At 41.8% G+C, this 21,416-nt stretch overlaps 2 protein-coding genes across 2 annotated transcripts; both read right to left on the reverse strand.

Annotated features, from left to right (window-relative positions):
* Positions 1-1,690: 1,690 nt before the first annotated feature.
* LOC143329172 (dromaiocalcin-1-like) lies at positions 1,691-2,005 on the reverse strand. The gene has a single exon (XM_076744954.1). The coding sequence runs from the start codon at positions 2,003-2,005 to the stop codon at positions 1,691-1,693; it is 315 nt and encodes a 104-aa protein (XP_076601069.1).
* A 1,856-nt stretch (positions 2,006-3,861) lies between these two features.
* Positions 3,862-21,416, reverse strand: LOC143331377 (hematopoietic progenitor cell antigen CD34). The gene is made up of 8 exons (XM_076748177.1): positions 21,235-21,416; positions 11,307-11,414; positions 10,091-10,341; positions 9,424-9,516; positions 8,092-8,212; positions 7,729-7,781; positions 6,590-6,739; positions 3,862-5,410 (listed from the first exon to the last, which is right to left on the reverse strand). The coding sequence occupies exons 1-8, from the start codon at positions 21,317-21,319 to the stop codon at positions 5,222-5,224; spliced, it is 1,050 nt and encodes a 349-aa protein (XP_076604292.1). The 5' UTR covers positions 21,320-21,416; the 3' UTR covers positions 3,862-5,221.

Consider the following 21,416-nt stretch of genomic DNA (forward strand, 5'->3'; position numbering starts at 1 on the left):
GCATAGAGTATAGCGTGCAGAAGGCTTTTGTTCTGTTTTGTCAACCCTGTCTTGTCCTGCACACCTGTCCATCCACAGGTGTGCAAAAGCTTTGCTCCTTGGACTTTATACTCAGGAAATATTGTACATTTTACCCCACTGTATTGTTTGACAGCTGTAGTTGTTTGCAGATTCAGATGTTACCTTTATACTAAGGTAAAATCTTGACTGCAGGACATACATTTAGTTTTACATAGGTGGTATTGCCACTTTTACTTAAGTCAAGGATTTGAATACTTCTTCCATCACTGCTTATAGATTAGGCTGCTTGGCTTATTTTTGAATGTCTGTGATTGTGTGAAAGATGCATCTGACCGTCAAGTCTAGGGTCGTAGCTCAGTTAGTTGAGTTGGTCATTGGGTGGTGTCATTACTGGCTCCTCATATCCACATGTCAGAGTTTCCTTAAGCAAAGCACTAAACCCAAATTGCTCTCAAAATGTGTTTGTGTGCGCTGAAATATTTATGCCGAATGAGTGGAAAAATGATTTTGCAAGAGGTATTGTGAAACTTATTAACTGTGGCCCTGCTTGTATGGCAGATTTGATGTTGGTGTTATACACAGGTTGGGATATTTGTTGTAAGAATAATCCTCAGTGATGGAGTGATGCGGTCTTGTTGTTAGCGACTGCTGAGCTGCTATCAGCAAATTGACCTTTGCACCCACTCAGCTTCCGAGCAGTTGTTTGGACGATGGTAACCTCTAGCCTAGTGCGCTTCGTCAGTGAACTGTTACAGCAGGCGTGTGTAGGCTGTCAGAGTGTAACAACAAGGGCTGAAAAAGGTCACACCAGCTAGAAAGACTGTGGTGGTTAATTTGCTATGGCTGCATCAACTACACACACACACACACTCCAGAATATCCACACCCAGAACGACAGGTGACCAGGTGACCACATGTTGTGTGACTGAATCTTCTCGGGCATCAGGAGCCCATAGGTCATGTACTTTTGTCCCAAAGCACTCGCTGGCATTAGCACTACTGGACTATTGTTGACAGAAACACCAGTAACTACAAGTCTGTGTTGCTTTTTGTTGTTCAGATTTAGATTTAAGACCAGCAATTTCTATTTTAAGATCATGAGATCCAAATATTAAAATGGGATTATATACCAGACTAAATGGTTAGTATCAGTCAGTCAGTGAACCAGTCAGCAGATGTTTAGTATTTATAATCTTTACTCATTATGCCATAAACTAAAAACACAAGTTGGATTTTATGAATATTTAATATCTATTTACACTAAGGATTAGCAAATGGATGCAACTGAAAGTCTTTGGAAAGATATGTACATAACAAGAGCGTTAAGCAGATAATGACCCAGCAGAAAGCTATTGAATTATTTATATTGAGTAATTCACCAGTAACATGCATAACATAGCTTAACAAATGAAAATCACGTCACAGTTTCACCTCTTAATGTGCTTGTAAGGACATGTAACAGCTATACGTAACAGCTCAAGTGTGGATTATTGTAGAAATCATTTGCTCATGGCTTCTGGAAACCATCAAGTGGCAAATACTAGTGTACTATCATAGCACAAGACTATTGGACTTCTTGGAAAGAGAACTTACATGCTTTGTTTGATATGTGATCTGTCATACACCTACACGGACCCGTATGAGGCAAATCAAGACAGGCTGTAATGTTTTAATTGCAGGCAAAGTAGAGTTTGTCTAGACAGTCCCAGCTGTCCCAGTGGTGATCCTGCAGTGAGAGGACTCCGCAGCGGTGACTCCAGGCGGGGCACTCTGGTTCCTTGCTTTGGCTCCAGGCCTTGTACTTCATTTTGTTCCCCTTCTCCCACAGCCAATTGTCAGCCAGGTAGCGCAAGCCGATCCACATGCGGTCTGTCTGGGCCTCCCTGCTCGCCTGCAGGGTTTTCGTCAAAGCAGATTCAGAGTCCACGCTGACCAGATTAGACTGCTGGTGGTGACACTGCATCATCGCCTCCTCCCACGTCATGTTTTCCTTCACCAAAACCAGGTTGCTTTTGAAACAGCAGAAGTTGAGTTTATTTTCTTCACAGTTCATTTGTTGCCAGCCTGTATTATCTAGTGCCACACATCTGTTACTTGTGCTCGTCTGTTTGGACCATTTGAAGAACGATGCGTTTTTCCCTCCTGACCACTTCCACGTATCGTTGTCATCTTTGTAGAGACCGATCCAGGCCTTGAAATGAGAGAAGTTTCCCCATTTCTCGAGGAGTCTGTCATTTTCCCAATGGTTGCTGAGTGAGGACAGATCAGTGTGCCGGTCTCTGCAATATTTTCTGGCCTCTGACCATGTCTTTTTTTTGTATATACAAATATTATGCCCCAAGCTGCCACAGAGAGCCACCTGGAAGAGACCTGTGAGAATGAGAAATCTGACAGCACTTTTCTTCATACTGAGTTGACGTTGAGGTTTCCTTCTGTGGAGCTTTCTCATCCCGTTGTTGGTCTTTACTACACTTGAAGGAGCAGAAGGCATCCAGTCACAGGTGTGCTTATACAAATTGAGAGCATTCAAATTAAGCCTTTACAAATAAGGCTTAATGGGAGGTGCCAGCTGAAGATCGTCTTGAATTTGGCAAATATTCATCGAAATTTTTATTTGGATATTTTATTTATTACTATTTTACTTAGATAGAGACACACATACACATATATGTGTACATATATATGTATGTGTGTGTGTGTGTGTGTGTGTGTGTGTGTGTGTGTGCTGACAACAACAAGCTCATATATATATTATAGGTATATATAGATAGATGTAGATATACACATCTATATACATGTGTGTATATATATGTATATGTGTGTACATATGTGTGTGTGTATGTTGATAGTGTGTGTATGTAGATCCAACTTATCTATCAAGGAATCACCATCACTCTTGTGACTTGAGTTCAGTGAAGCTCTCTGATAATGGCACGTTTTTGGATTTGCACATTCAAACTACAGGCTTAAGTTCTACAGGCTGTTTTCTCTTCTGCCTTAGTCAAAGTATTGATTTGCATTTCAGTAGAAACAATGACTGAAAACCTTGCATAATCTAATTCTGTAAGCACAGTAGGAATAGTTTTCTTGTACCAGTGTTGGATTCTGTTTTTCCATTAAATTTTATTTAAAGTTTGTTTCATTCAACATGAGTAATTTATATTCATTTGAGAGGGACAATCAAGTTCAAGTGTCCATTTTAAAGTGAGCTCATTTAATTTGTCATTGCCTTTGGCTGAGATTAAATTAGGAATTATTTGCTTGCAATAAATCATATTTTATTTCATTTTCAAGGGTCAAGACTACTGCTTAGCAGGAGAGGACTTTTCATGATAGTGTCCATTGTTTTTGGTGATGCCATTTAGGATAATGACGATACTGTACTTCACAGTTGTATATTAAGATGGTGGACAACCCATATTAAGTATCTGGGTCTTTAAGAGAATTTTAAGAGACCATAGATCTTGGATATGCATTATAACTGTATATGTTCCAGTTTATACTGTAGTCCTGTACTTCACTGCACCATTCAGACTCGAATGCTCATGTGAATCAACTTGTTTAGCTTGTTTATATCTAACGCCGTTGTATTTATATGCAAGCACCTAAACTACTTGTCAAATCATCTTTGCCTTCCGAGAAGTGTGTATGAGAGTGTGTGTGTGCATGATATTGATTGATCTCCTGAGTATAGCTATGCATATTATAATGTGAAAAGAGTTATGTTACTGGAACTGGTGTGAAGCATTTTTTATACATGTTTGTTTGTCTTTAAATGTTTCTGTTCATAAGTGAAGTAAGCACAGCACAACTAAGCTGAAGACAACCCACACAGATATTGTCAACAATCACAGTTTATGAGTCAGGCACAGGTACTACTAACAGAGAAAGCAGGTGTATTTACACATGCAGCACATTGTTTTAAAGAGAAGCTAAGAAGTGTGTACCGTTGATGTAAAAATGTTTTATATCAACAAGGAGACAGAGATGATCTTGGGAATGCTGAACCTGCTTTAAGTTGTGTTGGGATTTCATGGCAGTGATTTGTTCACCAGCTCTGCAACTTAACCCCCCCCCCAGTCTATTTTTAGTTTTCCGTGTTTTCCTTTCTTGCTGAATTTGCAGCTGCGTTTCACCATTCCCGAAGACAGTTGGAAAAATTAACATTGTTTTAGGAAAAAAGAAACAAAAACACTGTACACAAGCATCATAATGGAAATCACCTCAGCCACAAAAATAGAAGTGTACTTCGCAACCTGGTTTCCCAGTCAAACTTTGACCAAAGGTCAGTAGTTATCAAGATTTCAGTCTAAAAGCATTGAGGCAAATACTGACAGCTGACATTTCCATGTTAAGAATAGCTTGGTAGCATTAATTCATTCCTCAGAAAACCAAAGAACAGACTTGTTGCTCACTATCTTTTAACTATTTTGTACATTGCTAATTCTATGTCAACTGCTCTTTGGTTTCTGCGACGAATGTTTACAATGATAACAAACTATTTTTTTTATTACATTCTGACAATTTGGAAAAATATAGCCAACTTTTCATTGAATTCAATCTTGATGGATCCTTTTCATTCACTTCGTTTTTGCCCATCTCACACACAACAGGTTTCAACGAGGTTAAGGCAAATAGAGGCTACAAAAACAAACATTTCCTGAATCACATAGAAAAAAAACAATCAAGCAGTGAGCGTCAGTCCTTTTTACAATGGCACAAAAACTGGTCTCCTTTCAACTGCCTGGCTTCATTGGTTTCATTGCACCACAAGCGTGGATTGAAGTAATAGAGCATTCTCTGCTTCTTCGTCTGGGCTCAACAGCACATATTTGGCATTATTTGGTGATTATACAATGATTGTTACAACTGGACTGAAGTCAGGGCAGCTGAGAAATCCCAGTTGGTGCCCTGCTTAGCAGTCTCAGTCCCAAACACAGCATTTGTACTGTAGGCTCCTCTTGACACCAGCAAAGGCCAGTGGTCCCAAACTTTTCACATTACAGGCTTTATCATCATCATAGTCATGAGCTTCATCATTGTTGTCATCGTCATGGTTGAGGAGAGGAAGACGGGAGGTGAATGTGTTTGATGGAATCATGTTGGCTTTGTCTCAGTGTGTCGACAGTCTCTGAGGCAGCAGAGGGGCTTGTGGGTAGTGTGTCACAGTGGGTGATGGGTGGGTCTGGGGTGTCATGATTCACATCTCCGTGTCAGCCACAGGGGTCTGGGTAGCAGAGTGTCCATTAGTAGTCGGCGCAGGGTTGGTCCCATTTTCTGGTGGAGACTCGCCATTGACAGTAGGCTTGTCAAGGGGCTCCTGGGGCAGGGGAGCCACGGACACCAGGGTATTGGCCTGGTTCTCCTCATCCACCTGGAAAGACTCGGCCTAAGAAAAGCACACAGACAACAGTGATATGAGAGCTCATGCATGTTAAAGATACACACTGAACACCAACAAGTTTGATTTCACTGTTCAAATATGACATGCGCACAAGTGGGTGTTTGTGGGCAAAACTAAACAAATGCATTCTTTGTTAAAGAGTTTTATGGGTTTCAGCTGTGCGTACACTCAGATGGGTGTCGGTAATTGCTTTACTGTTGAGAGGTTAACAATGTGCATGCTTGTTCTTTTGCTTCTAGCTGAAAATATGAAATGTTGTAAGTGATTTTGGTTAAGTTGGTGTGGTGCTTTGTCTGTCTTTGAGGATAATATTTGACGCCTGTGACCAAAACTTAGTCCAATAAATAAGATGCCAAACAAAGGCAAGTAAGCAATCCATTCCAGCGAAACCATCACATGGGTGTGCCCCCATATGTAAACGCTTTACGAAATGATGTCATGAGCTTGAGAGGAAAAAAACTAAAACCATCTGTAGCCCCCTGGCAAGGGGTTGAAGTAGAACAGAGAGCACTCCATGTTGCTTTGAGTTACGGAACATGCGAGTCAAGCATGTCCTCCCTTGAGTAAGGAATTGACCACGGGATAACCATCCCTTTGACCTCAAATCCATATGTTCCTCTTTCAAATAAACAGCCACGGTGTACAGTTTCCATAGTCAACTGAATCTTGTGGGGCCAAATTATTGCAGGTAATGGCAGTAGAGTTGGTTGCTTCACTGCCAGCCCGCAATGCTTTTCTTTACCTTCACTGAGGAGGGCAATGCAGGGTAGACAGAGAATGTTGCTCCAGGTGGGATTTCTTTTTAAGGTATCTAGGCTTGCTACCAGTATCAGTACACTTTGTTTAATAGCTGAACTCATGAATATATTTAAGTGTAGTAAACAAAACAAATGTTTTATCACGATACTAGGATAAAAAGACGATTCTCAATGTTTTTTAATAGCTGAGTTACTTCCAATATGATCACTGCTAAATATGCATTTGATAGTATTGTTTTAAACATGTGGTAATGAAAACTTATCAATGTATCATCACTTTTTACATCTGTGATATATCTGATATCTGTGATGTGAAAAACCACTTTAATGTTTCCTGCGATATCAACAGCTGCAGATTGTTGGTTCATTAGGTGTTAACAGAGCAAAACAGCTCTAATCTACTCACCAGTCTAACTCCTTTGGAGTTCTTGCGGTGGGTCTTGAGGTAATAACCAGCTACCAGCAGCGCAGCCAGCAACAGGCCAGTCAGCAGCAGGGAAACCAGCACCAATTTTGAGTTCTTCCCCCAACGAGGAACAGCCTCCTCCACATCAGTCTAACAAAAATGAGAACAAATTAGTGTTGACATTGTGTGTCTGCTATACCAAGTCAAAATCACAGTGCCTCTAGGAAAGCAAACAAATCGTCAAACACTCTGTACAGACCGAATCTGACACGCATGAAAACTTGAGATACAAAGCAGATGTTAAGGTGTGCTTTGTGTGTAATTATTATACTGGCAGAAGGGGTTTTCATTATCCGGTTACCATTGTCTGTTAGACGAAAAAAACAACCCCACCCAAAACCTTTGTTTACGGAGAAGTACCTACAGAATTGGCAGTATTTCCTCTGGCTTCAAGACAGGGTCAGAACAAAAAGATGGCAGTCAGCAGACCGTAGACAGTATAATGAAGAGTGACTGTTTGGCTGAAACACTGGTAAATTGCTAATAAGGTCATTCAGTGTATGGTGGAGTGAAGAGGGAAATGTACTGCATGTTGAATGCAAGAGACAGCGGGGAGTGACAGGCACACCCATAACCCGAGATTGTTCCCTAGGTAGTAGAAAAAATGTTTTGCAGCTGACAAGTGGATTGTTTGTGGGCTTTTTGTTTGTCACACAAACTGTCAGCCTGGCAGCTCGAAGCCTTTGGAAAAGTCTCCAAACTCTGTTTTTCTTCTCCCCAGTGTATTTTCCCCATCTAGTTTCATTATGAGTCAACCAGCAAATTTGTGATGGCTGAGTCTGTTGGATATAACTATTTACTGTTGGATGTGTATTTCACAGGCCCTTCGTGGTGCATGGTGTGATGTAGACTGAACATGTGACATCCAGTAATTGCTTGATACACGCCTCGGTCATGCCCAGAAAAGTTAACCATAAAGCGTTTGGAGGAGAATCAGTCACACATAATCACGGCTCTACAGTTCCCAACTGGACTGAATATTTTATAATATATAGAATACAATAAAACTACAATAATACTAATAAAAGAGACATACATGTGTAGAGTATTTGTAATATGCAACAAAAGTGGTACTGTACCTTATCTTTGATGTTGTCATTGTTAAACTTGTTAGCCATGCCAGCAACATCAGCTGCAAACAACAAAAAAAGTATTTGTTAGTATTTTTTCTCTTACAGTACATTTTTATTTCACAAGAAAGTTGAAGTAGAAACGCTGCCAGTAAAGTAAATTAGAGTCTTTAGAGTTTTGGAGCAATGGAGCCAATATTAATGCAGGTTTAATGTTAAATGTCGCCACTTATTAAACTAACAAAGCAACCTCATACTGTAACAGCTGCTCACCTGAGGCTGATTGTATATCATCTGAAGGTTCATGAGGTGTAACAATGTGCTCTCTCCATTTTTTTTAATTGTTTTAATTACCACAAGAATGTTACTGACCTTCAACATACTTTCCAGAGACAAGAATTTCGTCCGTGTTGTCCTCCTGGAAGAGCTCAAGTTTACAGTCTTCAGAACACAGCTCCTGCAGAACGCTTTCAATCCTCACTTTAGTGTCTTCCTGCAAGGAGACCAAAATCAAAACTAATCACACATGAAACTCTTTTAATTTCAACACAGGAATGGTTTAATTGATCATATTTTCAAATCAAATCATCCCCTCCCTGCACAGTCACAATGCCTGTTTTCAACATCGCCTTGAATGTTCCACAACACCTCTAATCCCTTTACTCTCTGTTACTTTATCTTTCTTTCTCTTCATTTCAGTAAGAGCTCTCACAAACCTGCGCACAACCTTTTTCCTGATGTAATCTGATCCAAACATCACAAGTCTGCCACACTGTAGGAGGCTTTGATCCCGGTTCAGGGGTGTACAGATGGCTGTCTTACAAGACTACAGGAAATAGTGACCTCTGTCTGGAAATCTTTGCTTTTCTCTGTTTTTTAATATATAATGACATTTGGTCTTGACATTTTCTCTGCTAGGGCACCAACATTGCATGCACTGAAACACTAGATGATCCCCTCCATCACTCAGCTGGATGGAGATATTACCAGAACCTACTCTGTATACAACTCCATCGTCCTTTCATCCAGTATCTTAGATCAACAAAAACAAAATTCCATTACAGAAGTAATCCACTCCTTAAGCAATGCAGGAGTCAAAGCCTTCAGAGCCTCCTCAGTGCTTCACTCCTCCTCACTGAGCAATATTACATTACATAATAATGTCCTTAAGAAACATTTAAATAGTTTACACACTTACAGGATTGCAGGTTGCACCAAATAAGATTAAACCATGACTTAAAGTGTTGAGTTGGATGGAGCCAAAATAATAAAGTTCTCTTTGTCTGAGTATGCAAGGAGCCCTCTGTTGTATATCTTGCTGCAATGCTGAATAATACATCTGCTGCTCAGGCGATATGAGAGCCACAGATAGCTGTCACTGCCTCTTAAATGAGAAAGAATTTCCTGCTGAACTTGTATTTAGCAAGCTGATAGCCAACTGGGAATGGCATCAAAACCAAGCCAGAGACTGTTTCCCTTTCTAGTGCAGTTTGTGTATGTGCATGAATATTTTGCACTCCTGCATGACCCCTGAAAGATTCTGAACTGCCCTCTCTGCTTTGTCATTAATACTACTGAAAATGTATCTTTAAGACAAAAACTTGTTTGTTTTTTTTCTCTTTCTGCCACACAAATAGATTTTTCTTATATTCCACAACTAAGCAGATGCGTAAACAGATAGAACGAGGTGTTTTCTGAACTTACGCAGTTGGAAGAGGTCTTAAGTTTTAGACTGACAGCGTTCTTGTCCTGGACCGCCTCTTTGCTGACACAGACGACATCATCCCGTGGCACAGGCTGCAGAGAGAAACCAAAACTCCTTGTTTATCCCACGACTTTCCCCTTGTGTCATCCTGCATGTCCTCGGCCAAATCGCATAGAATTTTTAAGGTTTGTGGCCAATGCTTTCAACATGTTATGGTACACAGCATTTTGTTTTTCTTAGAGTCCCACTGGTTATGGGATTGAGATCAATTATTCATACACTACAAATTGGTGTCCAATTTTGTCTGGAAGCACAACATTTGCAAACAAGCCCAAACAAATGTGGCCCGTGGAGATGCTCTTCCCAGTACTACACCTTGCTATACTCATTTTCTTATGCAAAACATACTTTCACTCTTCCCTCTCTCCTTTAGCACTATTTGCAAATAGTGTCATTACTTAATGTCATTTGAAACATCTTACAAAAAAGTGGACAAAATGTGTCCCATCATGCCAGAGTAAGACTCGTGATAGATATGTTAAGCCTCAATCTCAAGTCTCTCAGTGTAACCCTGCACCTACAGCCAGACTGCATATTACAAACCAGTGATCTTATGACTACGTTTATGACAGGCTGAGTGATCTGAAGGGTGGTTCTTTATCTCACCTGTGGTAGGTTGTTGGGGCCGTCGCCTCTGCCAGGAAAGGGTGCTGGGGTCTGTGGTTGCACGATTACTGGTCTCTCAGTATGCACCTCGACTGTGAAGTCACTCCTCTCGGCTGCCCCCTCTGGAGCTGCGGTCTCCTTGTTGTCTCCTGCCTCTTCTGCCTCTTCTGTAGCTGTTGCTGCTGTTGTCTGTTCAGTCGGTTCTAGAGAGCCCACACTAGGGAAAACGATAACTTGTGGATCCTCTGACACTGCAAAAGCAATTGAAAAAGCTTTACTTAATTTGTTCGATAGGAAAGAGCACAAATAGGCTTTATATAGATAGATAGAATTTACAGTTTGTAGAGGTGTAGAGGTTTGGTTTCACAGTTGATACAGACACAAAGAAGGTACGATGTTCTGTTCTGTGAATTGGATCAGCTCCATCAGTGCTTGACTTGGACATTTCCTTCCTCGTCTTCCTCTCTTTAACCATGTTGTTCGGGCTTGTTTTTGCTTTTGTCTCTACATTACTACAATCCTGATTCCAAAGAAGTTGAGATGGTGTGTAAAAATAAATAAAACAGAATGCGACAACTTGCTAATCCTGTTTGACAAACATACTCACATAAAAACAACATAAAGAAAATATATTTATTGTTTTACCTCATCAGCTTCATTGATTTTTGTAAATATCTGCTTATTCTGCATTTGACTCTTCAAACACGTTGGGACAGGAGCAACAAAAGACTGGGAAAGATGTGGAATGCTCCAAAAACACCTGTTTGGAACATTCCACAGGTAAACAGGTTCATTGGTTACATCCTTGAAAGGCTCAGTCACCACTTTGTGAACACATGATTGTATAAAGGAGATCACTACATGGGCTCAGGAACACTGTAAAACTGATGTCTGATGTCTGTTTTTATTTAGGTTTTACATGGCGTCCTAACTTTTTTGGGACCGTGGCTGAATAATACAGTCTTTCAAATATGACCTGTTGTGGTTTTAAGTGTATATCATGTTGGCAGGGACCAATGATTGAGCTCAGCTGTGTTTCGGAAGGGTCTTAATGCATTCATTTTGTTAGTAAAGTTAAATCAGTCATCACAAATATGCACATAGATTGACAAAAAACAAATAATGTGAGCGAATCGGTTGCACTGATAGGTCATTGTAGTAAACTTCCAAAGGATTTTGTTAGAAATGAGTGGTGGTGTTAGTCAGTGTTTCTTACTGGGAGCTTCAGTTGTCTGTGGAATCATGTCTCCTCGTACGTGTGCCCCTGCTTCCACAGGTGGCACCGTCGCTGTGACCACGTCCACGTCCTGTGCCACGACTCCTGCTGTAAAATCAGAATTAGGATTTATGTCACTTTGTTTGAAAAATACAATTTGCATATAAATTACCTCATTTACATGAATACAATGGCACATAATTACATCTGCGAGAAAACATCCCGTTCTGACATAAATCCTACAGATACACTTGTGTTACAAAGCTTTTTCATAAGCTAGTGTTGTCAAATTAATGTGCTTTAGTGGAAATTTTCTTTCATTAGTTACTCTTATCAGCTTCATCACAGTTTGAGTTTGTGCTTGTGCTGTGCAGTAACACCTTACACCAACTCTTACGGCGTGACCTTAAATCCACGGGTGTCAGCGCTGAGGAACTGTCTGTAATTAATAACCCACTGGTGGACTAATTCCTCTGCTCAGCCTCAGCAAATGAACCGTCCCTCAGTACAAGATCTGGACTGGTCCTCCCAGGCGAAAGCTGTGACCTCCTGTTCCCTCCCATCGGGACAAATGCTATGAGCTTCTTAGGGAAATCTCTCAGCTCACATAAAACACGCTTTTAGCTCTATAATGGGTTTGTGCCAAATAGTTTAAAACCAGAAGGATGCAGTGCACACTAGATAGCGTGATACAAACTGTCAATCACAGCAGAGTTTGGCTTTTAAATGCTCCATTTTAATTGTTTGTCATTATCTTGGGTTTATTATTTCTGTGCTGAACTCCACTTACGCTCACTTGCTGCTGTTTTAGAGGACTGTTTTGCATTTTCCTTTAATTTGTCATTTCTTGAAGGCAATAAAGTGTTCATACCATCACCAAAAAAGGGTGGTCTGATTAAAGAAAAAGTATATTTTTAGAGAATAATCTTGCCCAGTGTTTGTGTTGAGTACAGCTACTCAGAAGAATCAGGAGGTATTATTCACACTAACTCATGATTGTTCTCCAAGCGATGATTTGATAAAGTTGTAACGTTAGATTGAAGCTCAGAGCTGAGATGATCTGCGGTTTTCACCACTGTGCTATCTTAACGTCAATTATCAGCCTGATGCGTGAACTCATGCGGTGCGTGAGAGCTCTTTGGTGTGCTCACAGTCAGATTTCTTTGGGTCCCATGAGGCCTGTGCAGTGATGGAAGATTAGGTAATAGATCTCATTGCAGCAGATAAGTGATGCTCTCAGATCCGTGGATCACGTCATGAAGTCATTCACTTTGAAATGCAATCTTTCTCACTCTGAGGTTTTTCAAAAGATCCTGCGGTCACAGTGACTCACTTTAGGTTAGGCACAGATGGGATGTACAAAGTAAGTTTCTGAGATATATTAATGTGAGTGGAATGATTTTCCATCAACCCTGTTAAACAGTTGAATGCCCTGATTAAATGTGCGGCTGAAAGGTGCCAGGTAATGATGCCATTGAAAACATCACTTTTTCCACATTTTTGAATAATGCAACAGGCCATTATGCCATTTTCCATTTTCAGGGAGTCATATGACTTTGGGGTAAGAGTCCTTGATAAATTGCAACACTAAATCAAAGCCTTGATAGGATAATTCAACTGGGCTTCTTTCATCTGTAAATTATTTCACCTCCAAAGTTGTAATAATCTGGAAAACGTCCAGGCCACCTTTTCTTTTATGCGCTAATTTGTAAAATATGCTGCCACACCCTGCAGTCACTGAGCTGCTGTGATTTGCTCAGGTCAAATTGCATTCCTTTTACCCAGATTTCCCTCTCTCTGTCTCATAACAACAGCATTACTTCACTCTAAAAACATTCCCATAATGCCTTGCCACTGCAGATCTCATTACTTCTCACTTTCTCGCTATGTCAGTCCTCGCTGGTTGGCAGATTGAGTTTATGATTGATTTCAGCTTTGTAATTGCAGCGTGCTGCCCCCTGTTGAACCAAATGTAACCGGTGCTTGTTCTGTTGTTTAAATTAAGACTGAATTTACTTGCTGGCTTTGTTTTCAGTCGTAGTTAGATCTTGAAATGGAAGCGCCATAGTCATAAAGTTGTAATTGTATTTGTATCGTCTAATGTTTTGGCCTCGTGGCCTTTGTGTAGCGAGTTTGTTGACATGGCCAGAACAAATGATGGAAACCAACGTTTTACAGCATAACAAAACATGTGTAACTTACTTATGTTTAGTAATCTGCTAATTAAATACCTCTCTAATTAGAGTAATTCAGCATTCCTATAGCGTCTGCGATAAATTGTCATTGTATTTTTCATAGCTTAATAGTTATGTTATATACTCAAGTGAAATCCAAAAACCTTTAGAAGTAATGATACACTTCCCTTTCTTTCTTTTTTCATTGGTCACTTTAACACGTCACACCCCATGTTATTTCCTTCCTTGTACAAAATGAGTTGTTTTTCCTCCTCTTCTCTTCCTCCCATTGTCTCCTCATGGTCGTCTCACTGTCTCCAGTCAGTAGTTGAGGTTTTCACACATACATTCACACAGTGGTGGCTCTGTGACACATGTCCACTGACTTCCTTTGATAAATCATTGTGACAGGCAGGTGCCAAAAGTACAGAGTAAACAGTGTGTGTGCCGTGCTGGCAGGTGGGGCAGTAATCTCCAAGGAGGTCTTCTGGTATTAGTGTTAACAACTGTCCTTTGCAGCTGTCTGTCATACAGTATCTTAACAGGGCAAATAAACCCACTGTTAGTAGCTGGTTAGAGTAAATGAGAACATGCATCACAGTCGCTGACCTCTTTTTGACCGTTTTTGTGCTTTCCTTACTCAAGTCAAACCTAGACTAAAGGGTGAAAAAGCTCTCTTGTAGACATGCTCAAGTTTCACTTAGGAGCCAGAACGTTGCAGAATTTGCCTCATCTATCTGTCTGTGGCGTCTCTAGTTTAACATTAGGAGCATTAGCGTGGGTGTGGACCAGCTACAGGTCAAGGACTCCCTAACCTTGCTAAGTCAGTCCAGTAGACCCCTGGTCTGCAGCCTACAGCTGCCACCCCTCACCCACCTCTGGGTGGTCTGTCTGTTTATTTTGCTGGAGAGGATGAGGTTGAAAATGGGTGAGATAGTAGTCATAAATCAGGCTTACTCATACAAATGTGAGAGGCTGAAATGTGTTGTTTCAGCTCTGTGACCCCTTTATGGCAGCGGGTGATTTGTAGTGGACTGGATGGTAAAACTCGTCAACTGCTGTAAGTTAAAAAAGTCAAAAGATTGACTCTGTGGCTCATGGATGTGTTTAGTTTTCAGAGGCAGTTTAGGGTTTTGGGTGGTCTCTGGTGGGATTTTGTTGAGATATTGTGGCGAGTGACTGGAAATGAATTCATATTTCCTTTTTAAAATGGAGGGAACCACAATGGAATTGACACTGTTTCTACTGCACACGTTTGAGTTTGAGGGGTTAAGGAACATTTTAAATCCATACCATAAAAAGCAACTGTTTTACTAGTCTTGTGCTAATGATGTCATGGCACCTCAAGTGCTCTTGTAAAACTTGCCTGCTACATTTTCCTAAAGCAAAACATGCTTATTTAGCTTCAGACACAGTAAGACATGGTCTGTTTTTGCAGCACTGCCAGTAAACTGTGTCCAGCGCTCTGACCAGCCATCACTCACTACACAAAAACAACTTTCCTGACAGGCCAGAGCCCAGAAGGAATGAAATCTCGGCGTATAATTGCCTCTTATGACCAACATTTACAGAAACAGCAGGATCTGATTGACCACTTTTTATTGTTTTGTTTTCATTGTGGCCCTAAAAGTCTGGCTATTCTTCATTTCAGGCGAAACCTAGATTTTTTTTTTTACAGAACAGCCATAAAGTCTTGCTTTGTTAATATTTATTTACTGTGTATGAAGACAAGAGGAGCTGCAAGAAGTCTTGTTCCTTTGAAATGAGATTGTGGCCTCCTGTACCTTTGTGCTGTAGCTGATACAGTGGTGTCCCTGGTGTTTGCTGCGGCGCTGCTCCCTGTGTGAAGTCAGCACACTTCCTGACAGGGTGAATCCATCACCACTTCACTGCCCTCTACCCTCAACAGGAGCCACAGCTAAAGGTGATTATTCACTGATTTGACTGAACTATTCCATGCATACTGTACACCAGAGACGTCCACAGCCCCTCAGCCTCGCGTCAGCCCCTCACAACCACACAGACTTCTCTTTCATTCCTTCTTTTTGTGCCATGTCAAAAAGCAGCCAAGATTTCAGTCACCAGTCGTGTGTCTCGCTATCATTGCACAAACACGACAAACCTAATCAGCCTTGACTCCATGTGTTATACAGCCCGGGCCCTGACTTCATTGCTCTCTTGAAGATTTTCCCACCATATTGCTCTGAGTGACGGCTGCGGTCTGGAAATGCTCTCCCCCGCACCCCCCATCTCTTGGGACTCTGGATGGAGGAATGTGGCAGGCTTTAGAAGAAGACAAGCTTGCAGTTCCACGCCCTTAGCCCTCCCAACCCTCCCTGTCTGCTCACCCTCTCCCAGTCACGCACAGCTAATCTCAGGCATCTATGGAGGTGAGGTGTAGGCTTCAGCTCTCACACCTCCCACGGCATATGTAATGCAAACTAAAATGCCAAGAGCCATATTGTAACAGCTACTTTGTCTTCTGTTGCCCTGGAAAGCTTTGCCAACTTTCACATTTACATTTGCTTCATGGTGTATGCAGTGGCTAAACATGCACAAGTTCCACATTAGGCTCTTTTTCTTTGCATAACTTCTTATTTATACTCCTTCTCATAATGACTTCAAGCCTGAAAACTCTGCCAGTACAGTACTTCACTGACCAGATGTGCTGTAGTTCCTCTAATGGATAGAAAGATTTTCACGTCAAGTTTCACTGTTTCAAATTTAAGATGTTGTGCAACTTAGCTCGCCCTCTCCTGAATGCAGCCAATGCACCCATTCATCTAAACAGCACATCTTTGACTGTGCACCCTATTGTGTGTCTATACGTGAAACATGAACCGCTGGCTTTGACCTCCAGTCCTAGCCTGGCTTTCAGAGAAGTCCTGAGCTATGTTCAGGAGGGACTGACCCCAGAAATATGGCTTTATACCCCCTTTGCCCCCAGCCTCTCCCTGCTTCTGTCAGGGAAAAGCCTTTGCTGTGTAATGGGGCATGGTGAGGTGATAATGGTCTGCACACGTTATTGGACCACCATGTCAAAGTCCCAGTGATTGAGGTTCTACTAGCACCCTTCCTGTCACATGCAGCATGCAGCAGTTACCACATGAGACAGTCTTTTCTCTGGAAGTCAAGAGTCCAACTCTCAGGCCATAAGATTTATCTCAGATCTTTTTTATCCACAAATGAATTTTGCAGCTGTGACCATTGCCAGAACCCGTTTTTTTCTGCTGGATTGAAGCTGAATAGATGTCAAAACTGTTTTGACTGAGTGTGTGAGAGTCTGTACAACCAAGACAAGTTCTATAAACTCTCTCAAGGCATATCGTCTCCTCTTTTCTGTCAGGGTTACGTGTCCTGGAAATATTCCTTATGTATCTGTCTGCATGGTGTGTGTGGATGGCTTGTACAGTGTTTGAGGGCGGTCTGTGGGACGAGGCAGCACTGACGGCCCAGCGTAGGATTCCCTTTACGCCCCTGCGTGGTAGTTAATCAGCATCAGGTCAACAACCATAACAATAAAAATCAGTAACAAAACCATTATGTTTTTCAGAGTAACATTTGAGTAGGTAATTTTATGTGGGCTTTCTTTTCTTACAAATATGATTGTATGCCTTCCAGTTAAGTGTAACACGATTCGCATTACTTCAAAGTAATGCTGAACAAAAATTACAGAAATGCTTAATTGAATTATCTTCAAGTGGAATTTCCCTTCCTCTGCTGCTCCTGGCCCTGCCTCAAATTTGTAATGTCAAAATGGCGCTTCAGAGGTTCTCTGACATCACTGTGGCGTCAGTTGGATAGAAATATGATCCAAGACCGCGGCTCCTCCGCCCCACCCCTCCCACTCTCACCCCTTTGTGGATTTTCAGTAAAAAGTTAAATAGAAGGTGGAGACAAAACAGGAAGTGTGATTTCTCTCTAATGCCTTTATTAATTTAAGGTTTGCTAATTTGGCCTCCCATAATTCTGATGTAATTGTTAAAAAACACAATGAAAGTCAATCAAAATCCACTCTAACAAAGAGCCTAAAACTCCGTTCTCCTTGTTTCAAACGTAGCTACAGAAGCTAATCAGAAGTTTGTACTGTGAAATTGTTTAAATACATTGCAGAAATAAACATGTGCTATTTTATTTTTTCATCATGTTGTTCAGCCCCATAAGTGTTTACATCTTTTTGGCTTTTTTTGACAGTATTCTGCACTAATGGAAGCGTCGTTCGTTCAGCGTGTTTTCTTAATCAGTGTTTTCATGATTTAACATCCTGCTGCTCTTAAGGAATCTGAATTTGAGAGTTAAGAGCGTGCTGAGGAATGTGACATTGGAGCCTGGTCCCTTAGGGTTAAACATGCCCTGCAACTCTACCCTCTTTGAAACAACAGACTGCTGACCCCGCTATCTTGACCCCCCCCACTGCGCCCCCTCCCCTGTCGTTCCTGTCACAGCGATTAATAGCAGAACCCGGCCCATTCTTCTCTCTTGGCAGAAAAGCAACTGGATCTCATGGTTTCAATCAGGCCCCAGTAGAAGCAGCACTTACTTCACCCAACGCTGCCCAGCTGCAGCGTTCACCCAACCCAACCCCGAGGCCAAGTGCAGCTCCTTATCGAACGCAGGCTGGCTGTTTCTGGGGACCACAATCAGGAGACATGGCATCTGCTTTCAATTGGGAACATTATAACCCCCCCACCACCACCACCACCACGCCCCCTTCCAACACACACGCCCGCTCACAATTGGCCACTACAGTTTCTCTGCCGTGTGCATTACCTCGAATGAGCCTGTCTGCTTTGAGTGCATGCAGGTAGACTGTTGGGAGATCCTGTTGCAGAGTGAGGCAGATTTGAGCATCAGTCGCGCAAAGGCTCAACATTGATTTTCTCCAGGAAGAAATTGAGACATATCTTTTAAAAAAAATCTACTAGAGTAATTACTTGCACACACATCCAAGCAGTTGTATTGAAAAACAAGCATAATAGACCATTAAGACACTGATCTGGAGTGTAAAGAGTGGTTCCCTACTTTTAAAACATCGCTTGCTTTCATTTTGACTTTTTACAGTAGTCGGTGTTGCCATCTGATGCTCAGGCTTTGACTTCAGTGTCCCATCTGTCTATCTAATTGATGGCACAGGTCACATACTGCTTGTTTGATGAAGCAGCTTGTTTGGCTGCTCCATGTCAACGCTTACTGCATGTGAATACACAGAGTAAATAGAGGCTGAAAGTACAGATGCTGGAAAAAGTTCAAAGACAAATCCGTTAAGAGCTGAGTGGAAAAGCAGCCTTTCTCCTATTAAGAGAGGATGAAAAAAACTATCCCGGGTGAATGAAGCTCTTGTGTGTGTGTGTGTGTGTGTGTGTGTGTGTGTGTGTGTGTGTGTGTGTGTGTGTGTGTGTGTGTGTGTGTGTGTGTGTGTGTCCGCCCAGATGTCTCCTTGCCACCGCTGGCGCACTTGACTTGGGATTTGACTTGGCTCGCCCTGTGCTACTTTCTTCATGAGTGGAATGAGCGCTGCGTTGTTGACATTGTTTCAGCGATTCTTTGGTGCATCTGTTATTTCAATGGGCTCTGCACAAACAATGATTTACATAATCGCATGCTCTGGGGTTGGCAGCAAGGTTGGGCAGGGTTTGTTGCTTAACTCGAGAGCCTCCTAAAACCACTTCACGCCCCGGCAGAGCTTAGACTGAATTATGAAAATTGTTTATAAGTACAGTTTTCAGATATTTAGACTGAAATATTCCAGTCATTTCGTTCATAAGAAGGTGAATCTGTGTGCATTGCCTCATCGGTATACTTCAGTCACTTCAGGGGCTTTCCCCCTGGTGTCTCTGACCATCTCCTGTTCAGCCTCTGCTACCACGACCCCCCCTCCGGGTTGCCTGGGTGACCGTTACACTCGCTAACATCTGTGAATCCGCTCTGACCTCATCACAGTAAAGTTGTACAGTTAGCCCAGCTTTCCTCTTCTTACATAACTCTGCCCTGCTCCCTACTTCAGGGCTGACAAGACAATCCAGCAAGAGAGGTTTCATTTTTTTTTAATGTTTCTCAGGAGACAGATGCTTCATCCTGTAGTTGAAGTAAACTTGCGTGGTCTTCTTTTTTTTCTTCGCTTCATTTCCCATCTGTGTAATATCTGATATCTGCGCCGTCGCTCTTCATCTTGTTTGACACATGCGTTCGGCACGGCTGCGGCGTGTCACATGTTTGGAGTTGCTTCGTGTTAGTTACTTGTGATTTCTCAGAGAAGATCAACATTGCAGTTCACATCAATAGCTAAAAGTAGAATAAAAGTTTCGCTGCCTCTGGTTCTGAGTCTATAGGTTGACATGATGTCAAGGCAGTTTTGTTTTTCAAAGCAGATGCAGCTGCCTCTCTCACTGCTGATGATCTCATTCCTATAAGATACGTCCCCTGAACGGGACAGAAGGTTTGAATTAAGCACCCCTGTGTGTGATTCATTTCCAGCCACAACAGAGAGCATCGTGGATGATAGTATCGCTGTGGTTAATTCTCAGCTCCATTTGTTTGACATCTTGGGCTCGCTTCGTGTTTGTTTAGATTTGAGCTCGGCATATCCGTCTCCAAAGTTTCACAGATCTGGTTTTTTTTTTTCTCCAAATGATCCATCTCTAATTTTTTCTTCCTGCCACTGCAGGCGACTTGTATGGCTGACAAAACTGGAGTCTTATGCAATCACGCTTCCAGATGAATCTTTACACTTAAGCAAAGCGCTGAGCAGTATTTTTTACAAACATTGTTTTTTGCCTCGTGCTCTTGGTTTTGAGTAGGTTTTGATTTCCTCTCATATCAGTTTGGACTTGCACTTGAACTAAAGTGGACGCATTTTAAAATGGGTTTGGACTGAGTTCAGACGGTGTACAGTACATCCTGCATTGCACAAAATTTGGTGTTTTTGTCAGAAGCGAACAACCTGAGTTGAATTGGTAAGATGGCGTGAAGATGTTGCAGATGTTTAATCTAGACAAGAGCTGATAAAGAATTCTTCCTGTGCAGAGAGCTCAGCCATGTGAGCCACATGTCACCTTTACACATAGTTTAACATCGTTAGTCCTCCCTGATGCCTCAGTAAAGCCGCGACTATATCAGTACCGCCACATTTGAAATGTACATTAATAACCGAACTCCACACCCTCTTCTCACGCTTCAGCTGGTCTCACATTACAACCAGCTAAATATAAATACACACATTTCTCAAAGTCCTTGAAGATGATGGGAGTCAGGTCAATGAAATAGCAAACATAGCTCCAGAGGAAGGCTCACAAATGCTTGAACACTGAATAGTGAAAGGTTAAAAGGAAAATTATGAGAACATGCGTCATACTGTAAAATCACAAGATAGAGATTTTAGCTTTAAATCGATTTCAGACTTCCCTCTGCCTCTCTGTAATTATAGAAATGTTCTCTCAAGAATGGTCCCTTTGTTTGCCAAGCTGTGGCCCAAAGAAATGTTTTTCTCTCAGCATATTGGAGAAAGAAAACATTATCAAATCTTTTTCAAAACATATACAGTCTGACACGTTAGAGATTTGCTTTCAGTGTGGAGATAGTGTGTTAGCATTCCAGAGAGTAAAAGAGTTGTAGGGTTAAAACCTGGACTCAACTCAAAGACCATTCAAACGAACACTCCTCCACCCCAACCCCACCCCTCCTGGCCCTCCCTCTCCCCCTATGCATGGCCATCCGATCTCTGAGAAGTTGACATTTAAGCATTTTTAACTACTCACCGTTCAAGAGCGAGGCGATGAGGAGCAGAGCGAAAGCCAACACTTTGCAGGGCCCGTTTGTTGTGCGTGCGGAGGATGCTGCCATTCTCGTCCCGAGCGTCCGACGGGTGTGAGGGAAAAGACAGAGAAAGACAAGGGTGAAGCTGGCGGAGCCTGAGCACTTTAGGGTTTCCTCTTACCCA

This window comes from Chaetodon auriga, chromosome 2 (assembly GCF_051107435.1).
Source record: "Chaetodon auriga isolate fChaAug3 chromosome 2, fChaAug3.hap1, whole genome shotgun sequence".
NCBI lineage: Eukaryota > Metazoa > Chordata > Actinopteri > Chaetodontiformes > Chaetodontidae > Chaetodon > Chaetodon auriga.

Coding starts and splice junctions, on each gene's coding strand:
- LOC143331377 (XM_076748177.1), bottom strand. CDS start 21,319: ATGGCAGCATCCTCCGCACGCACAACAAACGGGCCCTGCAAAGTGTTG. Junction 9,517..10,090: donor GCCCCAACAACCTACCACAG/GTGAGATAAAGA, acceptor TTCTCTCTGCAG/CCTGTGCCACGGGATGATGT. Junction 8,213..9,423: donor TTAAGACCTCTTCCAACTGC/GTAAGTTCAGAA, acceptor GTCTCCTTGCAG/GAAGACACTAAAGTGAGGAT.
- LOC143329172 (XM_076744954.1), bottom strand. CDS start 2,005: ATGACGTGGGAGGAGGCGATGATGCAGTGTCACCACCAGCAGTCTAAT.